The 21,358-nt window shown below is 39.7% G+C and overlaps 1 protein-coding gene across 5 annotated transcripts in view; it reads right to left on the bottom strand.

Annotated features, from left to right (window-relative positions):
* The window catches only part of Tmcc1 (transmembrane and coiled-coil domain family 1), a 167,369-nt gene that overhangs the window by 63,190 nt on the left and 82,821 nt on the right, over positions 1 to 21,358 (bottom strand). For 3 of the 5 annotated variants that reach the window (XM_027429194.2, XM_035448491.1, XM_027429192.2), the window contains one exon: positions 11,217 to 11,348. The exons of 1 other annotated variant lie outside the window; for it this stretch is intronic. In XM_027429194.2, the coding sequence (XP_027284995.2) occupies positions 11,217 to 11,348 (132 nt within the window). Of the gene's footprint in view, positions 1 to 11,216; positions 11,349 to 11,576; positions 11,592 to 21,358 lie in introns of those variants that run through there. One more of the 5 variants, XM_027429198.2, reaches the window with a different exon arrangement.

Genomic DNA, 21,358 nt, shown 5'->3' with positions numbered 1-21,358 from the left:
ATTTTTACATGTGTGGAGAAACTATTTAAATTATGGATAATCTGGAAATTTCACACACTCAAGACAGAAGTGAATGCTTACACTGTGCAAGAGTCTCCTTAAACAGGGCCTCCAAAATCAGCAACCCAGATATCAATAGTAAAGGTAGGCCAATTCTCTAGATACCACTGTGGCTGAAGCAATCACTCCAACACCAAAATGCATGATTAATCTCTGCATGAGTGTGTTACCCCACCTCTTCCCCTCCTACCTGAATCTGGGTTAAATGCATCACTCATTATACTAGTCTACCCATATTCATTAGCACACAACTGTTGGTGATTTATTTAATATATCTCTACATAAGACTTCTTAAATCCCCCAAACCTAACAGCCATTCACCAAAATTAACATATGATTTGAAGCAAAGTCTGGGGTAATTCTGCCTTTGCATGTTAGTTTTTCTCTAGCTTTTTATTTATGACATCCTGACTATAATATGTTTCTTCTCTGGTCATATCTATTCTACAATACTTGTGTTTCAACACCTACTTCATTCTGTAAATTTGGAGATAATGGGGGTGATGACACATGCCTGTAATCCTATCCCAGCTCCTGGAAACCGGAGGCAGGAGAATCTAGATCAGTGGTATTCAACCTGTGGGTCTCCACCACTTTAGGGGTCCACATAGCAGATATCCTGCATATCAGACATTCACACTACAATTCACAATCGTAGTTGAATTACAGTTATGAAGTAGTAACAAAATAATTTTATGGCTGGGACACCACAACGTGAGAACTGTATTAAAGGGTCGCAGTGTTAGGAAGGTTGAGAACACTGCTCTAGATGATTATCATGGGTGTTTTCCCTCTGTCTGTGATTTCATGGTAACAAGGGGAAAAACTTTGCATTTCCTGACAATGCTTATGGCACTACTTAGAAGCTGCTAGCAAAGGGTAACAGTTCTTGTCAAAAAGAATTGAAACCTGCCACACCAAATCCAGTAGATTCTGTGTGACAAGTTCAACAGAGTGAGTCGATAACTTCAAAAGAATGAGTTCTCCTGGAAATGGTTGTGGACTTCTCAGCCAAAGAAAAATATTGGGCTGTGATTCTCGTGGCAATTTCTGCTTATTCTTCTATTCCTTTTTCACATTAACGAAATGTCCCTAAAAGCCTATGCTGACATTTTAAGCAAAAGAAATAGATAAGAAACCATCCCTGAGATGGGGTCACTAGCCATGACCTCATCTCAGGAAAAACCAGCACTTTCCAAATCATTCACGTCATTCACATAAGTACAAATAGCAAAAATTTTCCCAACAATAAAATTCCATATGGCTGTACATGTGTCATCAAGAGTGGGCTTAAGTGTCTGGTAAAGAAAGCTTTTAATAAGACAGAGTTAAAACAGTTAAAATAGCTCGATATTTCAAATACTCATAAGAACTAGGTTAATAGATGTTAAAAAATAACTGACCATAAAAATATATTAATTTGATTTAAGAAATATGCAGTTAGTCTTGGATGATCCTATGTTAATCAAGGACAGTCCTATGTTTTGATTAACCAAGGACAATTTTGTGTTTTGATTAACCCTGGATGATTCTGTTTTGGATTTCTACGTCACTGTGCCAAGTAACAATAGTACCGTATGTTTGGGTTTGCTTAACAAATACATCTCCTGAGAAAATATCTCTATAAAAAAAGCCTTGTTTGAGAACTAAAAAATACACTCAGATTCAAACTGCCTCTGTGTTTCTTTCTGTTTGTCACCACCAAATCCTTACCCACCTATTCTTTGAGGACCCTCATCCCAGGGACTCCCATACCAGGCTGGGTTGGTCTGTGGCAGAAACCAACATGGTAAGATACTTTATTTTAAATGAAATTATATCCAGTGACACACAGAGAAAGAAAGTATTATCTTCAGATATTACCAAATTTTCATTCCCTCTGGCTGCCTTGGCTTACCGTTGCAGGATATGTGATTGCATTTGTGAAACTCTGAGCCTATGTTAATAAACTTAACCTTGGATCAGGGGCGGAGCCAGCGACTAGTTGATAAGAATTTGTCAGAGAGAGTATGTAGGATCCAGGAAACCAAATAGAGAGATGCACAGGAAGCAGTAGGGAGGGACTTTTTCTGGGTCTCAAGGCTAAAGGAGGGCCAGCTGGTTGCTTCTCTGCCACTCTGAGGTATCAAGTTTTCACCCCAACATTAGACTTTGGTAGGCAGAACAATAGAGATTTAGTTAAAAACTGTATTTGGCAGCAGCAACAGAGTTGGTGCCGGCAGGACTGTAAATCCTGCCAGGCAGAACTTGAACAGTGTAGTGCTGACTATGGGGCAGCAGGGCCACAGATGGTAGTTAAAATACCAGTAGATTCAGGTGTATAATGGTAGAGAGAAACAGCAATACTACTATTGATTCTATTTAAAAGTTTCAAATACTCTAAAACAATCTGCATTTCTGTTTATAAATGGAGGAGTTTCACATGAAAATTATAAAAATATATAATTTGAGTTTTATTAGGGATTCCATTAGATAACATTTTAAGAAACAAGGCAAAAGATCTGGGCTGACAACTCACATCTGTAACCCCAACACATGGAAGCCAGAAGCAAGAAGATTCCCTGCTGATTTACACTCAATACCAGGATTAAGTGGGTCCCTGTCTTAGTAAACAGGGAGGGAGGGACCTTGTAACAAGTGAAGAGGTGGCTATAAACTAAATGAAAAATACCGGTTAAAAGGGGAGGAAAGAGAAAGAATAGGGCTAGAGAGATGGCTCATCAGTTAAGAGCACTTGCTGCTCTTCAGACAATCCAAGTTCTAGTTTCAGCAGCCATATGGAGATAACAACCATCTGTAGTCCAAGTTTCAGAGGATCAAATGTCCTCTTCTGGCCTCCTTAGGCATGTATGCTTATGTTGCACAGATAATACTTGCAGGCAAGACACTCGGAAACACACACACACACACACACACACACACACACACACACACACACACACACACACACACGCACGAAATCTAGGAAAAAAACTTACAAGTCTCTTTATCCTAATTGTAGGAAATAAAGAAATTGGCTTTCACTGTAAGTTTCACTGTGAGGGTACTTTCTTTCTTCTTTAAAGTGGGGAGGGAAGATAAAGATGAGGGAAAGGGAAAGCAGGGAGAAGTTAGCTAACCAGTACAGATTTGGGGAGGAAATTTCTTAGAGTGGGGTTTCAAGTGTGGTGAAATCTAGATGTTTGGGTTACTACCTCTTTGGAGAACCTGTAGTAAAATTAAACCACTACCACCACCACACCAAAATCAACACCAATGCTAAAAACTAAAGATGGGGTGTGCTGACTACTTGAAATAAAGAGTTAATTAAAATACATTAATTCCATATTTTTCAGAAGAACTATGCACCCTTATATCACTATTGTGGCATATGCCCATCCATCCCTCTGAAAAGGAACTCTGTAACCATAGCTACCAAACCCCATTCCCAGTTTCCAGCAGCCACTCATCCACTTTTTTTTTTGGTTGTTCTGTAGAAACAGATTCACATAAGAGGATTGTTTTATGTTTGGCCCCTCATTTAGTGCATCTGTAAGGTTTGTTTATGCAGCACATTATTTGGATGCATTATTAAAGTGGAACACTGTTTGGTAAAGCAAACAATCACCTCTAACTTAAAGAGGTATATGGACTGGTATATGTCTCGATGGCTAAGATCACTTGCTGCTCTTGCAGAGAACCTCGGTTTGCTTCTTAACAACCACCTGACACTCTCAATCCTCTGTAACCCTAGTCCCAGGAGATCCAATGTCCTCTTCTGGCCTCTGCAGGCACCACATGCACGTGGTGCACACATGCAGGCAAAACACACAAAATAAATTAATCTAAGTTTTAAAAAAGGTTATTTCTGCTTACCTGAGATATTTTATAGTTATAATACTAGAGTATAACTCTCCCTCATAATCCACAATGAAGGTATTTAACAAAATATAATTTTAGGGCTGGAAAGATGGCTTAAGCGGTTAAGAGCAGTGGCTGTTCTTCCAGAGAACCAGCACTCACATGACAGCTCACAGCTGTAACTCCAGTTCCAGGGGATCTGATACCTTCATACCAAAGCACATAAAATAAAAAGTTAAATAATTAAATAGAATTTTAACTCTTTAAACTCTGGTGACTGTTGTTTTAATTTTTAAAATTTATTCCGAGAGAGGAGGTGGCAAATTCTCTGTGGTGTTCATGTAGAGGTCAGATGACAACATTCAGGAGTCAGTTTTCTCTTTCCACTAAAGATTCTGAAAATGGAATCAAGACCTGGGTTACACAGCAAGCATTTTTACCTGTTGAGCCACTGTGCTGAGCTGACAATCATTTTTTGGGGGGAGGGCTAATTTTTTTTAAACAGATTTAATGTGTCTGTGCATATATGCCTGAGTATAGATATGTGCTTCCTATGGGTGTAGGTGCCTTTAAAGACTCTAAGGGAACAATCAGATCCTTTAGAATTGGAGTTATAGGAGGTGTGAGCTACACAAAATGTGGGTGCTAGAAATGGAACCAGGATCCTTTATAAGAGCAGCAAGCACTCCTAACCACTGAACCATGACAATCAGTTTTAACTGTCCATATATTTAGGCATAAGGACTTGAATGGCTCCGTGAGTTTCTTATAAACAAGTTTGGTGAGAAATGTCTGATGAGATATGATTTAAGAATCTGGATCTGGGTATTTGTTTTCACTCACTGTAGATTCCACTGGTTCAATTTGTTGTTTCCCTTTCTTATTGTCCTCTGCCCAGAGAAACTTACACAATTTACTCCTTATCTGTCTCAAAAGAATGCAATTTGAGAACTAATTTTAAAGAAAAACATGAGTCTGGGTTAAGCCTATATACTACAGTCCCAAGTGAAATTAATATTACCCCACAAGAGAAAAGAAGAGTAGGCTATAACCTGTAGGTTATACCCTGGCTGTCTATTTCGTGCAAAGCTCTTCTCTTCTTGTATTCCAAGTAGTTGGGTTTGTGCATCTGTTAACAAAGGCTTGAATCATGTAAGCCTTAAGGTCTTCCATTTGTTTTTCTTGTGAATCCTTTTGCAAAGGTATAAAGAGCATGACACTAAACAAAGCTTGTCAGCAGGACTGGAAGACTGCCTGCATTCACTTGGGACCCATAAAATGATAGCCTTAGCAAGAAAAGGTTAAGGGTCCTGAGCACACTGCACATGCAGGGCCAGGAGAAGGTTCAGTAGTGAGTCAAGCCCTTCCCATCTCTGCCCAGTTTGTTCACCTAAAACAACAGGCTGTCAATCTCATTGCCCATGTTCTCATGCTGACACCTGCAGAAATGTGGGTGCTTTACATTCCCACTCGGCAAAAAATTAATAAAAAATAACTAGTCTCACTTCTCATCTTACTTCAAAAAATACTTTAAAATGAAAAAAAAAAAAAGATTACTCAGGAGGCAGAGGCAGAGGCAGATGGATCTGTGAATTCAAGGCCAGACTGGTTTACAGAATGAGTTCCAGTACAGCTAGAGCTACACTGAGAACAAAAAATAAAACAAACAAACAAACAAACCAAAAACCAAACAACCACCACAAGCCCCAACACTATTCTAGAGCTTCTGGAACCTAGATGGCCACCTTTTGAATGGTCACAGTCAAAATGCTCTTAGAAATCAATTATGACGCTAGCAAAAACTCCGGTATAGAAAAGTAGAGGTGTGACAGACAGAAGGATGTCTGATACCACTGCCTAAAGAGGGGATAAAGTTTCAATGAAGAACCATGCTGGGCCAGAAATGGGGAAAAAAAGGATCAAGTGATAGGGGCTGAAAGGAAAACAGAAGTAGAAAAACAAAGTGAACAAACCCAGAATGAAAACAGTGAGCAGCATGCACTGATCTCACAGACAAGAACTAAGACTCTGCAAAACTAGATTAACTTAGGCAAGTTATATAGGGTGTGGACAGTAAGTAAAGAAATAGGAATTTCACTTTGATCCACAGAGAGCAGTGAAGGCACACAAAGAACAACTACGAAAGACAGAGTTTAGAAAGACCCATGTGATGTCTGAACAAAACAGATTTGGTAAAGGTGAAACTGGAAATGGGGATCTAGTTAAAAGGCTACTATAACTGTCTTATAAAAAGTGATGCTGGCTGGCAGTGGTGGCTCATGCCTTTAATCCTAGCACTTGGGAGGCAGAAGCAGGTAAATCTCTTTGAGTTCGAGGCCAGCCTGGTCTACACAGAGAAATCCTTTCTCAAAAATCAACCAACCAACCAACCAACCAACCAACCAACCAACCAACCAACCAACCAAAAAACCAAAGTGATGCTGACCTGAATGAGGCTCATGGCAATGGTAAAAATGAAAGAAAGACACATAAAACAACTAAGTGTGGAGAAGAAGGAAGAAAGAAAATTTAAAGCAAAAAGGTCACTTGTTTAAAAGAAAAAAAAAAGTTACTATCCTTTCTATGTAAAGAAAAAAATGCACATGGCTCAGGAGATTCAAACAGCTATGCAGAAAAAGAAATACAAAGAGCTTTCAACACATGAGAAGATACTCAGCAATGTTCACAATGACACAATACAGATTAAAATCACAGTAAGATACTGTTTTCTGGTTTATCAGGTTGACAACATTTACAAAGCTACAAATTGTGCTCTTCACAAATAGTCGATGGAGCTAGGCGGTGGTGGCTCATGCTTTTAATCCCAGCACTTGGGAGGCAGAGGCAGGTGGATCTTTGTGAGTTTGAGACCAGCCTGGTCTACAAGAGCTAGTTGCAGGTCAGCCTCCAAAGCCACAGAGAAACCCTGTTCAACCCCCCCAAACCAATAATAATAATAATAATAATAATAATAATAATAATAATAATAACAACAACAACAACAAGAAGGAGAAGGAGAAGGAGAAGGAGAAGGAGAAGGAGAAGGAGAAGGAGAAGAAGAAGAAGAAGAAGAAGAAGAAGAAGAAGAAGAAGAAGAAGAAGAAGAAGAAGAAGAAGAAATTGCTGATGGGATACAAAATACCATGCTCTTTTGATAGGAGTGTCACAGAACCTGGCAAAAATTACTCCCAGCAATTAATCCAAAGATAAACTAGCAAAGAATATGAAAAGAGAAAATATAAGTTGGACAGCTAGCTCAGCGGTTAAGAGCCCTTGCTGCTTGTCAGATGACTAGAGTTTTGTTTCCAGCACCCACGTGACTCACAACCACTCACTTACAACACCAACTCCAGACAGATCCAAAGTTTCTGGCCACTGCAAGTACCTGTACTTAATATGCACATATCCATACACACATACACATAACTAAAAATAAGAGTGAATATTTTAGGTGGGGCAAAGTAATGCACATCCTAACCCCAGCATTCAGAAGGTGGAGGCAATCATACATATCTAAATGAGTTTGAGGCCAGCCTGTCTTATATGACAAACTCTAGGTCAGCCAGGGCTACATAGTAAAACTGCATTTCAAACAACAACAAAACTGAATAATAATAAATAAATATATTTTAAAAAGAAAAGATTAAGTAAGTGTGCCAACTGCAGCTGTACTTGTGAAAGTAAAAGCCTGAAAACAAGTCTATGATTCTACTCCACAATTGAAAGCACCCAGTTTTAAAAAGGAAAAGGTCATGAGATCTCAGAATGGATCAAGTTATAAGAAACAAGTGTGTTAAAATAGCATACCATTTTTTAAGAAAACCTATTGGGAGAGGGAAGGGTTCCAAGGGATTTGGGGGATGAGGAGCCAAATGGGTATCAAGATAGGAAATGGAATTAAGAACAAAATGGAAATCAAGGCTAGGGAAAAAAATAAAGTTACTGATAGCAAGAAGTAGTATAGGGATAAGGAGAGAAGCTAGACTACAGAATATTCTGTTTTGTATAATTAATGTTCTGTATATAAATGTTCTGTGTTCTTCTAAAGCCAAATCAATCAATCAATCAATCAAATAAACAAAAAATCAAAACCAAACACAGTGTACAAAGTGATACTGGAAAACAAAACATAACCCCTTCCCCACAAAAAAAGAACTGTAAAAACCCAGAAAATTCAACATTATCAAGTTGGTAAATTTGATAATAGGGAAGAGAAGAGGACTGTCTCCTTTTAGCTGACATACAGGCACCACACAGAAGCAATGTGCACAGGCAGGGGCCCCAAGGGGAAGAAGGAGGATCATGGGCTGAACAGTTCCTTAGCTCCTGCGATAACAAAAACATTGCTTCGGTCATGTACAGGGTATGGGGGGAGGGAGAGACAAGAAACAGAAGACAATGCACAGTGTTTGTCTTAAGATATAGGGCACACTCAGCAGGTGACATGCAGTAAGGCTCGTGTTTAGCTTTCTTGTAACTATCACAAGTGCCTGAGATAATCAACTTACAGAGGCAGGTTTGTCATAGTTTCAGAGGTTCTAGTCTATGGCTGATTGGCACTGCTGCTTTCAAGCTTGTGGTGATGATGCATGTCACAACATGAGCATGTGACAGAACAAAAATGACAGAATGAGAGACCAGAATTTCAGTCTCCTTCAAGGGCATGTCCCTAATGATCTCAAGTGCTCGGACTAGGCCACACCACTTACAGGTTTACCACCACTCAAAAGGTCTACAAGCTGGGTACCAAGTCTCAGCCTGTGCCTTTGGTGGTTTTCAGACCCCAACTAGGGCATATAGCTTAGGGATAGCCCATCTGACTACAGACCCAAATTAAACCAGTCAGGAAGGTTCAGGAAGATAAAGGGAGGGGAAGATGAGTTCAGTAGGAAATATCCTAGAACAAATGTCAAACAGGTAATTGTCTGTCTCTTCCATTTCTCATTCAGGGTATCAAGTTTCACACAGGCCCCATATTTTTATTGTTGCCCTATTACAAGGCATCATTATCTCCTTCTATGGTGTCCACACTGTGGTCAGAATGATTTTTTTTGAAAGCATAAATCCCAGGTGGTGGTGACATATACCTTTAATCCCAGCACTTGGGAGGCAGAGGCAGGGGCAGGCGGATCTCTGTGAGTTTGAAGCCAGTCTGGTCTATAGAGCAAATTAGGCTATGCAGACAAATCATGTCTTGAAAAACCAAACAAACAAAAAACTTCAATTGCAAAAAAAAGTATAAATCTCATGTTACTCTCTACTTAAACTCTTTGACTTCCTACTGGTCTGTCAGTCTGTCTGTCTGTCTGTCTGTCTGATGTAACTTTGTCTTGGTAATGGGAATTGAACACATATGCTTGCTTGGTGAACACTCAATTAATGAGCCACATCTCTCTACAGTTTCCCTCAAATCCATACCTCATGTGGACCCTTTCCCTCTCTATCAAGTGCTCTGGCTATGGCTCCTTTACATTGGCCACTTACTCCTCAGCTTTGCATAAGAGAGTTGTCCCATTTTCCTTAATTATTCTCCTTCCTTGAACATAAACCCTGCTCTTTGCCCTCGTACCTCATCTCCAGCCTTAACCCTTCATTTCCCTGATCTAGGCGCTTTGTGGTATTTACCACTATCTGTAATCTGCTTTGATTACTCATTTCAAGCTAATTGAGAACAGCAACCTAACATTTTCATACCTTGTACAGATGGTACAATTTCCAGTAACTGTATGTTGAATGAATTACTAAATAACAAAACAGAAATAAAGCTTAGCTCAGAAGAAAATTCCTTTGCTGGAGACACTGATTTGGACATTTTCAACATGTGAACAACAACTTTTTGCAATGATTTCTGCCCATGGGAAGTACAGGAACAGGATTTAAAAAAAAAATCTTAGAAACAGCTGAGGAATGTGAATATTTAAAGAATAAGCAGAAGGAACAAAGAGAGAAAAAGAGCAAGAGAAAAAGAGGAAAATCAGAAAAGTGTTGCAAATTGTTGGTGCCACAGAAGAGACTTCTCATTCGAAAGGTAACTTGGCACTGAGGGAATGCAAATATGAAGTCAGGTAGGTACTTACCTAATAAATCTATCAGGTACCTACTATGTGCTAGGGGGAACTATGATAGGATAGAAAATTAACCAGAAAAAAATAGTGCAAAACTACTTAAACAATGGCACAACCTCTCAGAGCAATTCTCAATCCCAACTGTAACCATCCCAGCACTGAAGGAGCAATATAATCTTATCCATCAACTGCTGGTCACAGTATCTACAATACAACAGCACCCTGATGCACTTCCACTACTGTGAAACATATTCTCTTCACGATGTGAAAATTAATCCTTGGGACACATGCAGCCTTGAAAATTTTACAGCATCTACCTAGGGGAACACTTTGATTCAAGAATGAATGTTTATTCTAAGAATAATAAAATAATGGTGTTCTTTATGGGAAAACCATGGGCAGGTTCCATGTCAAGGTCTCCCCCAAGACTCCAGGTTGATTTTAGGAAGAGCCAAAAGCACTGAAGTGACTTAAAGCAGGTCACCAGATTCATTTCAGTGCAAGGCAAGTGTATTAGTTTATTTTCTATTTCTAGGATGAGACATCATGACCAAGGCAACTTATAAAAATTAAGAGTTTAATTGGGCTTACGATTACAGAGGGCTAGAAGTTGTAATGCTGGAATGAAGACATGGCAACAAAAAGGCATGGGGACAGGCGGCCAGAACAGCAGATGAGAGCTTACATCTTGATCCACTAGCAGAAAGGCAGAGAGGGTGGAGAGCATTCATTGGAAATGATGCAAGTCTTTTGAAACCTCAAAGCCAGCCCACTGTGATATACCTCTTCCAAAAAGGTCACACCTTCTAATCCTTTACAAACAGTTCTACTAAATGGTGACCAAATATTCAAATATTCGAGCCTATAGGGGCCATTCTCATTCAAATCATCACAGCAGGTGAGCTCCAACTCTGAGATCTGACTCAGTTATCATATATCTATCTTTTCTCTCAAAACACAAGATTCTTGCTTTTTTTTTTTTTTTAGAGATTTTATTTATTTATTATGTATACAACATTCTGCTTCCATGTATATCAGCACACCAGAAGAGGGCACCAGATCTCATAACGGATGGTTGTGAGCCACCATATGGTTGCTGGGAATTGAACTCAGGACCTCTGGAAGAGCAGTCAGTGCTCTTAACCTCTGAGCCATCTCTCCAGCCCCAAGATTCTTGGGTTTATTCCAGAAGACCCCTTGACTTTCCTAAAACTGGACAGTTTAGAAGGAAAAATAAAGTTGATTCCCTACCTTCCATGTCATGAAGTCCAGGCCCCAAGCAGAAGCATCTTCTTCCAACACACAATGCTGCCCACTGATCTGCTCTGATTTCTGGGATTCTGCCTGTATTCCAGCCACCAAGGCTCCAGGGAAATCTTGCAGCTAAAGGGAAATTATTTTTCTTGCTTTCCTTTTGTTCTTCTCTAACAGACTACTGGTTCTTTTGTTCATATCATGTGAGTAGCAGGGCTAAAGGCCTCTGCCTGGCAGATACACTTAATGTGACCAGCTGCTTCAAGCTCCCGTTGCCCTGACTTTTTCACAGTCCCACATGTAAACAAACCCTTTGTCCCTAGAAAATGAGTGAAGACGGTTTCAGTGCTACCATACCAGGCATGTGCCAGGCTTGGGCCATATGGAATTTCTGATCCTTCTGCTTCCACCTCCCAAGCAATGGGATCATAGCTGTGTGTCATCATGCCTGGGGATGCAGCCCAAGCTTCATGTGTCCTAGATAAGCACTCCACCAAATGAGATACATTCCCAGGCCTTTAAGTCCTACTGGAAGAGAAAGAGATAAGACTCACTGGTGCAAATCCTCTAAGGCCAGCTAAAATCTTACTTCATCCACTTTTCAAATTCACCACAGGTTAAAGGAAGAGTTCATCCACACTTCTAAATGCAATGATTTACCATTAATTTCATAAAAATAAAAGGCTGACTTCAGCCTTTAATTTATTCTTCTTTGATATGCTAAGGATTGAACCTGGGACATACTAAGAACTTTACTAGTATTTTAGGGAAGCACTCTACTACCAGGCTACACTTGGATCCTGGACCCTTACTTTAGCTTTCTACCTGTCATACAGTCTGGTAAGACAAAAGCTTTTCTTAAAATTGAGAGCTGCCTATTAGAAAGAAAGAAGGAAGAAAGAAAGAAAAAAAAGCACTTGAGTTCTAATATGCCATCAAAGCATATTAGAAGAACATGAACATCAAACATGAAGAAAACCTGTTTGATGAGGTAAGCTTCCATTACAAAGGACATCTGTTTTCATAGGGAAATTTCAAATCTTCTCTTTAAAGGAAAAAAATGTGCATCTTCTCAGTGCCTAGAATCTAGCAAGCATGACAGATCCACTGAACCTTAAATTACCCACAGCCCATTAAAACACTAACCCCATTAAAACACTAAGTCTAGACATTAAGGCCATGAACTAACTTACTTTCACTAAGAACTACTATCCACAATTAGGTTCCTCTAGTAGATGTTTTCTTTCGTGTGTGTGTGTGTGTAACCAAAAATCTTTTATTTTATTTATTTACTTATTTTTTTTAAGGCAGGGTTTCTCTGTGGAACAGCCCTGGCTGTCCTGGAACTTGCTCTGTAGACAAGGCTAGCTTTGAAGTCAGAGATTCTCCTGCCTTTGCCTCTTGAGTGCTGGGATTAAAGGCATGTGCCACCACTACTAGCCCCCAAAATCATTTTTTCAGCAAACATCAGAAACAATGTAATTTCACATCAGTAAGGAATCTAAGACAAAGCTTCCCAAGGCAAACTTTAATTGGAGTTAATGGCTTATTCAAACTCACATACCCTACACATCTCTGTTGACAGTAGTCATACGAATAGCTGTCTTCAAAGTCACACGGTCAACCCTAGTTTACTTAATTTCAGTGACAAAGTACTTTGGAACAATTATTAAGTGAAAAGGGAAGCCATGTGGTACTTTTTATTGTCTATGCTACCTTTGTATTTCAGACAAATGCAAATGCAAACAAAGGGGCATATGTCCTATAGAACATAGGATGGAACAGTCTGAAATTTAGTAGAGATTGTGTGTGCTACACAAAGTCAATGTCATCCACACTGCCATTTTTTTTATTTTATTTTTTATTTTTATTTATTTATTTATTTTTTTGAGACAGGGTTTCTCTGTGTAGCTTTGGAGCCTGTCCTGGCACTCGCTCTGTAGGCTAGGCTGGCCTTGAACTAGTAGAGATCCACCTGCCTCTGTCTCCCTAGTGTTGGGATTAAAGGCGTGCACCACCACGACCTGGCCACTGCCTTGTTTTTACTCAACATATTTTGCAGTATGATTTATTATAGATCCTTGTGTATCAGAGAAATGAACTCCTAACTAAGTCTAGGGTATGTGACCAAGAGAGAAAATTATTTTTTCCATGTTCTTATGTAAACCAAAATAACTAAGAAAAAAAAAAAAGAATGCATCACACATGCAGTTCCTGCACTCAGATATAACAGCTCAAATGTGTGGCTGTCTTTTTCTACATTTCAAAGTATGTGCTTCCAGAACAGTTAACAGAGCCATTCTTTACTCCTACCACAGGTGTGTATTCAGAATTTATCTTATTAGAGGTCTCATTTAATGTAACAGAATGCCATCAATCTTCCCATTTGGGTTTTCAGAAGTATTCTATAGATAACACCCGATGGGTTCAAGTTCCAGAATGCACAGAGACATGTACACATCAGCCAATTGTGGCACTATCTAATTTAAGCTTCCTAAAAAACAGATCAATGATTAGCAGGAAAATGCAACATTTACGTTCTAGTAAGATACAAATGTGAAGTATTCCATTTCCAATTAAGAAGTTCATCAGTGTAGAGAGTAACAAAGAAAATTTAATGACTGGAACACAAAAAGAGATGCTACGAATCTACTGCTTAAAAGCATGCACCCAATACTGACTCCCTGACTATATATTTGAAATTGTAACCACAAATAATACTGTATCACTTTGCTGTGTCCCCAGTGTTTATCATTGAGAAGGCAGGCTTAATAAACTTTTAAAAACTGTAAAGGTTAGTGAGGTGGCTCAGTGGGTAAAGGAATTTACTGCCAAACCTGACAATGATCTGAGTTTGGGCCCTGGGACCCACATGGTGGAAGGAGAGAACTTACTCTCACAATTTGTCCTATGGCTTCACACATACATCTTGGCTTACTTACACATTTTTTAAATGTAGTAAAATAAAGAACATAATTTAGCACACACACCCCCCAGCGCGCACGTGTGTGTGTGCACATGTCTATCGCTAGGCCAGAAGAGAATGACAGATATCTTCTATTACTCTCCATGTTATTCCCTTCAGAGAGGTTCATCTGAAGGCTCACAGTTTTGGCTATTAATGAATGGCAAGTAAGCTTCTAGGATCTGTCTATCTTTGCTTCCTAGTGCTGGGATTACAGACACACCTAGTCATTACTGGGTTTTTAATGCAAGACCTGGGAATTCAAACTCAGGTCTTTATGTTTGCACAGCAATACTCTTATTTTACTGACGAGAATATATTCACAGAAAGATTAAGGAAGTCATATATGCCTCTACGTAACATACAACAAAAAATTCAGTAGAATTTAAAAAAATGATTTCTGGAGAAATAATAGTTTTTAACGGAAAACAAGCTATTACCAATAATCTGTATTTCTAGAGAATAGTTATAACTCCAAAGTTTCTTTTGCTGACTCACAGTGATAGCAAAAACAGGACACTATGTGGAGAGGGCGCTTGTGGACTAAAATATTGTTAGTTGCTTTATACATCTAGATTGTTTTCAGCAAATCAACAGCAGAATTGAAGGGTCTTGGCACCCTTCTTTAGTATTCTCTTTATAGGCAAACTCATGGCATGACTGCAGTTATTTCCTGGGTTTCCACCATCTGAAAAATTTAAATATAACAAAGGAAAGCTCTCAGATGGAATGGGTCAGGAAATCTGGAAGGACAGAAAAAGAAGTCATAATGGGGTGATGATATTTCAAGTACTCTCTGAGACAGAAAGTAGACTCAGTGCCCAGCATATTGGTACACACCTGTAATCTCATCCTTGGAAGTCTCAGAATGACTAGTAAGTTCAATGCCAGAATGGACTACAAAAAAGACAGTAAAGTAAAGAGGGAAGGAGCTCTCCGAGGCTGACCCCCTTGAATGAAAACGTAAAACCTGAACTAAGTGGAGTATGGAAGTTAAAGTTGACAACATTACAAGCATTGCTTTGTCTTTCATGTTAGAAAGTTCTTCGAAAAATTATAGATGTTTACATAAACAGGAAGAATTAAAAAAAAAAAATCCCCAAACATACTACCTCTAGAGGCAGGGTTGTGATCTCCATAAAAAGATAATGGTTGGAAGCAAAATCCCATTTAAAAAATTTACTTTTTGAATACTGGGAAATAATTATCATTTAAAAGTAAAATCAAAGGACATATTACTGGAAACATCAATCAACTTAAAGAATCATTAGGAGAAAAAAAAATTAAGCTGGGCGGTAGTGGCGTATACGTTTAATTCCAGCACTTGGGAGGCAGAGACAGATCTCTGTGGGTTTGAGGCCAGCCTGGCCTACAGAGTGAGATCCAGGACAGACTCCAAAGCTACAGAGAAACCCCATCTTAGAAAACAAACAAACAAAGAACCAATGGGAGTGAAATTCCTACACCGCCACACTGGAAGGTGCTGGACGATTTTGGCTCGTCCAAGAGATGTAGAACAGAAAGAAAGTTTTTGTCAGTACTTCTGAAGTAGCATGTAAAAACCCCTAGCAAGGAAGAAAATATGAAATGGCAAAGAAGCTGGGATCCACTCATGGAGATCAAGTAAACACCATTCTTGGGAGTAAATTGATTTTTTTGTTTGTTTTGATAACAGGTGGACCTGTTTGGTCTACAACTCACTCTGCAGACCAGGCTGGCCTTGAACTCAAAAAGATCTGCCTGCCTCTGCCTCCCAAGTGCTGAGATTAAAAGTGTACCAGGAGAGAAGAGTTTTAACTCCTCCTGTAGCTCCACAATTTCCTTCTTTTTTCTTAGCCTGTGAGCAGTAACTAGCCTATAGGAGTCAAGTGACAATTGAACTTAGGATCAATGGACACTGAGGTTAAAACCATCACAAAACCTTTACAAATATTTCCTTTCACAAACTTTCTAACAGAAATTCCTATTAAAACACAGATAGTAAGAAAGTTAGCTCTTTTACAAGACTCTTTGTTTCTAGCAAAAATGCTTGTATGATAGAGCAGAGGTGGTTAGGTCTTTACATCCCCGTGAGTGTAGGAAAATCAGGGACATCCCATTCAGTTTCTTCCTCATGCTCAAAGTACCTTACAAATTGCATTCACAACTGAATACACAGTAAATCAAGGGCACAAATTCCTTAAGATTTTGTCATAACCATCTGTAGTAGGAACTATAAACACTGTTAGGGTAAGCAGAAGGAATTGCTCTGCTCACCTTGATTCTCTTCTATGTAAACTGTGCTCCCACCCCTTCCCTGATTCTCTTTATGTAATAAATAATAATCTATGTGAAGAATAACCTGTAGTGAAGCATCAACAGCAAAATATTCAGAATGCAGTTATGTTCCAATTAAGTGATCATTACCTGACTCTTAGCCATTAGACTTTCCTGTGCAGCAGTGCCTTGAGAAACACCACAGCGTCTGCTTGTTACATGTACTACATCTTTGAAAATACAACACTAAAGAATACTGAAGGAATAACACACAGATTCTTCTTCATATTGTTTAGGAGAAATGTAGGCTTTCCACGTCTCCACACACAGGATGGGAAATGCATCTCAATATTCCCAAAAGTCCCGGACAGGTGAGATCATGAAGCTATCACACAGTCTGGGGATGGAGGCAAGCATGGTACTCCTCCTGCTTCAGTTACACCGGGGTCACCTGTGAGCAGCTAAAATTTTACCCTTAGGATCCTAACAAATTGTAACACACACAGATTTAACGTTCTGATTAACTGCCAAGAAAGTTGAGAATGCCTACAGATAAACTGTTTACAATTCTGTCTACAGGTGATGAACTGTGGCACCATTTAGCCACCAACTGTCATGTCTTTAAAATAAAGTTTGTGGAGATCACAATGTTTCTGAAATAAAGCTCACCTCTTACTTCCTCTTTCCTTACAGCCTCTGAACTAACTAAGGAGAGAACTACATCCATGGTCCATTCATTAAAAACTACTATCCTTTTTTAAAGGAGCACTTCACCTTTTAATTTTGTATTTGAAACTGTTCCCAGGAGCCCAACTTTTCACTCAGAACTCTAAGGAGCTGCTCCACCAGCTTTCCTGTAAGGATGCCTACACACTTCTTCACTAGATGTGCAAGTCTCCACACAACCCCTCACCTTAACATTTTCTCGTGGGTCTTGGAAGCTTATAGAACTGTTTGTGCTAATTTCTTGAGCTTATTAGTGAAATTTCTATGTGAGCCCTGATTCCACAGAGCAGGCAGGTTTCCTTCTGTTGGTCTATAAGCTACTTATTTAATTGCTAATTGCATATGTACATTTGGACTACAATTACTTCTTATCCACACTCTCCTGAAATTCTATTAGGGGTACATATGACAAGTCCAGATTCTCAGATGACAGCTGCAGTTTTAGGGGCACATAGTCTGGGGCTGGTAGGGAGGGCAGCCTTCAGCTTTGTATCCATTGGATCAAAGAACAAAAGACAGCGCTTCCTCCCCAGACCTCCCTTAGCACTGGAGGAAGGCAGACTTGACACAAAAGTCCCATCAAATAGGAAGCCCTGCTGAAGTCAGTCAGAGTTCCCGGTAAGACACACCAGAAAGCTGACCCACCTTGGAGAGCTGCCGCCTGAGGCTAAAGCGCTGGACCATGGTCGTGAAGATCTCCTAACAAAGGGATCTACCCAGCAAGGGTATCTTTTTCTTCTTTTATTAAAACACAGCTTCTAGGGGAAGTCTCTGGCGGCACATTTGAAGGCTGACAGAGTTCGATGGATTCCCCAGGAGTCTCAGCAAACTTGGAGGCACTTCATTGTTCTGCGGAGACAGCACAGCCTAGGAGCGGCAGGCGGGGCGGATCCCCAGCCCAGTGCCAGGCTCTCCCTGCACTTCCTGTGTCAGCTGGAGGGTCCAGTCGTAAGGACCACCCCTTCCCCTCCCGCCAACCTTCAGGCAGGGTGCCGGGTGGCGGGTGCCACCTGAGCCTCTGGTCTTAGCTCTTGAGGCCGAAGCTGAAGGAGGGTGGTGGTGGGCAGTATCGCAGCATCTGCTGCCCTGTCCTGGAGTCGGGGCTCAGCCTCCACCCAGGTAATCCCGGAGAACAGGGGTGGGGGTGGAGGTGGGGGGAGAAAAGGAGGTGGGAGAGCCAGCCTCCACCAGCTCCAGCTCTAAAACGGAAACTCCTCCCAGCTGACTCGCAGCTGTGTGGCTTTGTCTAGCATAATTGGCCGAGCCTTTCCTCTTATTCACCGGGAGGCTCCTGCGGGAAGGAATGTCAGGTGCACAGAGCATACTTGGATGGTGACTTCAACTTCAGGCTCAAGTTAAAGGCTAAGGGTGGCCTCCAGAGGTGAATGTCCTCTTGTTGGAACAAAGTATTTTTAAATAATCTGGCACACATACCAAATAGACCAGCTTAGAGTGAATCAATACAGGTAAAGGGAAGCGGAAAGTCACAAGCTGTGGGGAGATTCAAAGATCACTGGCCACTCTTCTTCCTCTAAGTGAGCAAGCCTCCCTCTTCTAAATGAGGACAGAACTTGTGGGCATCTACTGGTTTTGTGCTTGCCATGCCCTCCATTCTTGTGAGCAGGATTAGGTCCTGCACTAGATTTGTAGCTTTTGCTGGCCTGAACGCCACATGTACAGTCAGAATTCACATCTGCTGTCCCATTGACTTCTCCCAACACCCCTCTCAGTTTGTGCTAGTGTCAGGACTTTTCAGATAAATCAGGAGCCTTCTCTAAAACCTCAATATAATTCTAAGGAAACTAAATTATTATATTCTTCAGGCAAGAAAAGTGAAAAATTAATTTGGAAACAAAAAGTTTCTTGAAAGGCTCTTCTGTTACTGTCCTCTGCACTGGCTTTCAATTACCTACAAATAGGATGCAAGAGGCTTTCTTCTCATCTTACACAGGGTCTTTGGAATCACTGACAAGTCACATCAAATTCAAATAGTAGGATGCCAAGGCAGGTGCCAAAACTTACTGCACACAAAGTAAATATAAAACTGCCTCTTAAAAACCATAAACAGAAAAAGGTTTGTATTGCTTAAACAACAACAACCAAACTTTCTAAGTCTGAAAGCAACAACTTAGATCAACTATGACTAAAAGTGAAAAATGGCCTATACTTATGGTGTAGACTACGCAAAAACTGTGGTTCTTCATCCGTGGGTCTCAACCCCTTGGAGGTCAAAGGATTGCTTAAGAAAACACAGGCATTTACACTATGATTTATAATAGCAGCAAAATTACAGTTATAAAGAAGCAACAAAAATAATTTTATGTTTGGGGGGTCACCACAATATGAGGAACTTCATTAAAAAGTCATAGCATCAGGAAGGTTGAGAACCACTGGATTGAAACTAAAGTGCAAAGCTGACTGACAACGAACTTGAGCTTTTTGCTGTTGTTTCTTAAATGGTTAAGTGGAGGTGTCAATACTACCATTTTCTTTTTACAGAAAATGAAATAGAGTCTGAAGCTGAGCTTGGTAGCCCATATCTGTAATCCCAACACTCTGGAGATGGAGCAAAGATCACGAGTCTAAGGTCAATCAGAACTATAAACTGAGACCGTCTCAAAAGGAAAAAAAGTGTGTGTGTGTGTGTGTGTGTGTGTGTGTGTGTGTGTGTGAGAGAGAGAGAGAGAGAGAGAGAGAGAGAGAGAGAGAGAGCGCCGATGCTTGGTCAGGAAACATAGCAATATAAAACCAAGCCCATATTATGGTTATAAGATTCTTGCTATTCAAAAATAATGGGAAATGGAAGCAGGAAAAAAATATCAAAAAAAACAACAAACAGTACACATTACACATCAATCATGAACTTCGGAGGGGAGGAAGCTAGATGGAGATTAAGCTCAGTAGTAGAGTACCCAGCACTGAGTAGAATTGGGTTAATAAAAAGAGAGAGAATAAGAATCACAAGTGGACTGAAAGGAGTATAATTGCTTAATGTTCCAGAATGTAAGAGGATTTAGGTTAAACAGATCCAACTTGTTGGCCTTTCTTGTGGAAATTCATTTGTTTGATAGTAAAATAAAGTTTAATTTTTGATGCAACAATTGTGTTAAAATATCATTATGAATGAATGTGAAATCCGGCCCTTAGTTTATAAAAAATGGCAATTTAAAACAGAAAACATCCTTAATTACCTAAGTCATTAGGGGAAAAATTGTAATCTCTAAATGTGGCTTATTTTGAAGAATTGGGAGGCTTTATGGGATGAATAGACAATAACAAAGGTAACAAAATAACAACAAGAAAGGCAGAAACATAACCTAGACAAAAGTTCACGGCTTTATAATCTTTCCCTCACATTCTAAGAGTCAAATAATAATGCCCTTGTTTTTGCAGTTTGTTCCAAAAACAATCAGCAACACTCTACAATCTCTATAGAAAAAGACAAGAATCCTCCATAGGGTCACAAAAGCCATACACCCTCTGTGAACGAGGTAAAGGTATGCACTCAGTTCCTGGAGCCACAGGCATTAACTAGGTGAATGGCCATCCCAGTATTTAAAATACATTCCAAATGGTTCATAGACCTGGAAAAACACAGACTCCATAACTAGAGCATCAATCATTTAGCAATCTTGTTTTCTGCTTATTTTTGATAGTTTGGCCCCAATTCCCAATATTTTTTTCCTTATTTGTCAAATAATCTACTTCTAAAGCTGGCAGATAGTCTTTGTGTATATTATCAGTTTGGCTGAAAAAAATCTTGGATTTTTTTATTATCATGGTAGAAAAAAGAAGAATTATTTCTTTTGAATCAGTATCTATAATACCACACTAGAAAAGGTAACACGTAACTTTTTTTTCTATTCATGTATATATGTATAACAAAATGAAACAAAAAATTAGATGGCATGGTACATGCCTTTAATCCCATCATTTGAGGAGGGAGAAGCAGGTAGATCTTGGTGAGTTCAAGGCTAACCTGATCTACATAGCAAGTTCAGGAACAGCTGAGAACCTGAATTTCCACATTCTAAGTAACAGGTGAGTTTACCTGAAGCTTAGTACACCTAGAGTACTTTAGCTATGGCTCCCTCATCTCTTTGGTAACCTGTCTTACAATAGTTAGGTGAAGTAAATTGTATTCTTCTGGTCCCACTGTGGATGTTAATCAGCTTTTTATGATAATCTAGTA

This window comes from Cricetulus griseus, chromosome 8 (genome assembly GCF_003668045.3).
Source record: "Cricetulus griseus strain 17A/GY chromosome 8, alternate assembly CriGri-PICRH-1.0, whole genome shotgun sequence".
Classification (NCBI taxonomy): Eukaryota; Metazoa; Chordata; class Mammalia; order Rodentia; family Cricetidae; genus Cricetulus; species Cricetulus griseus.
Note: the sequence above shows the minus strand (reverse complement) of the source record. Positions and strands in the feature narration are given on the sequence as shown.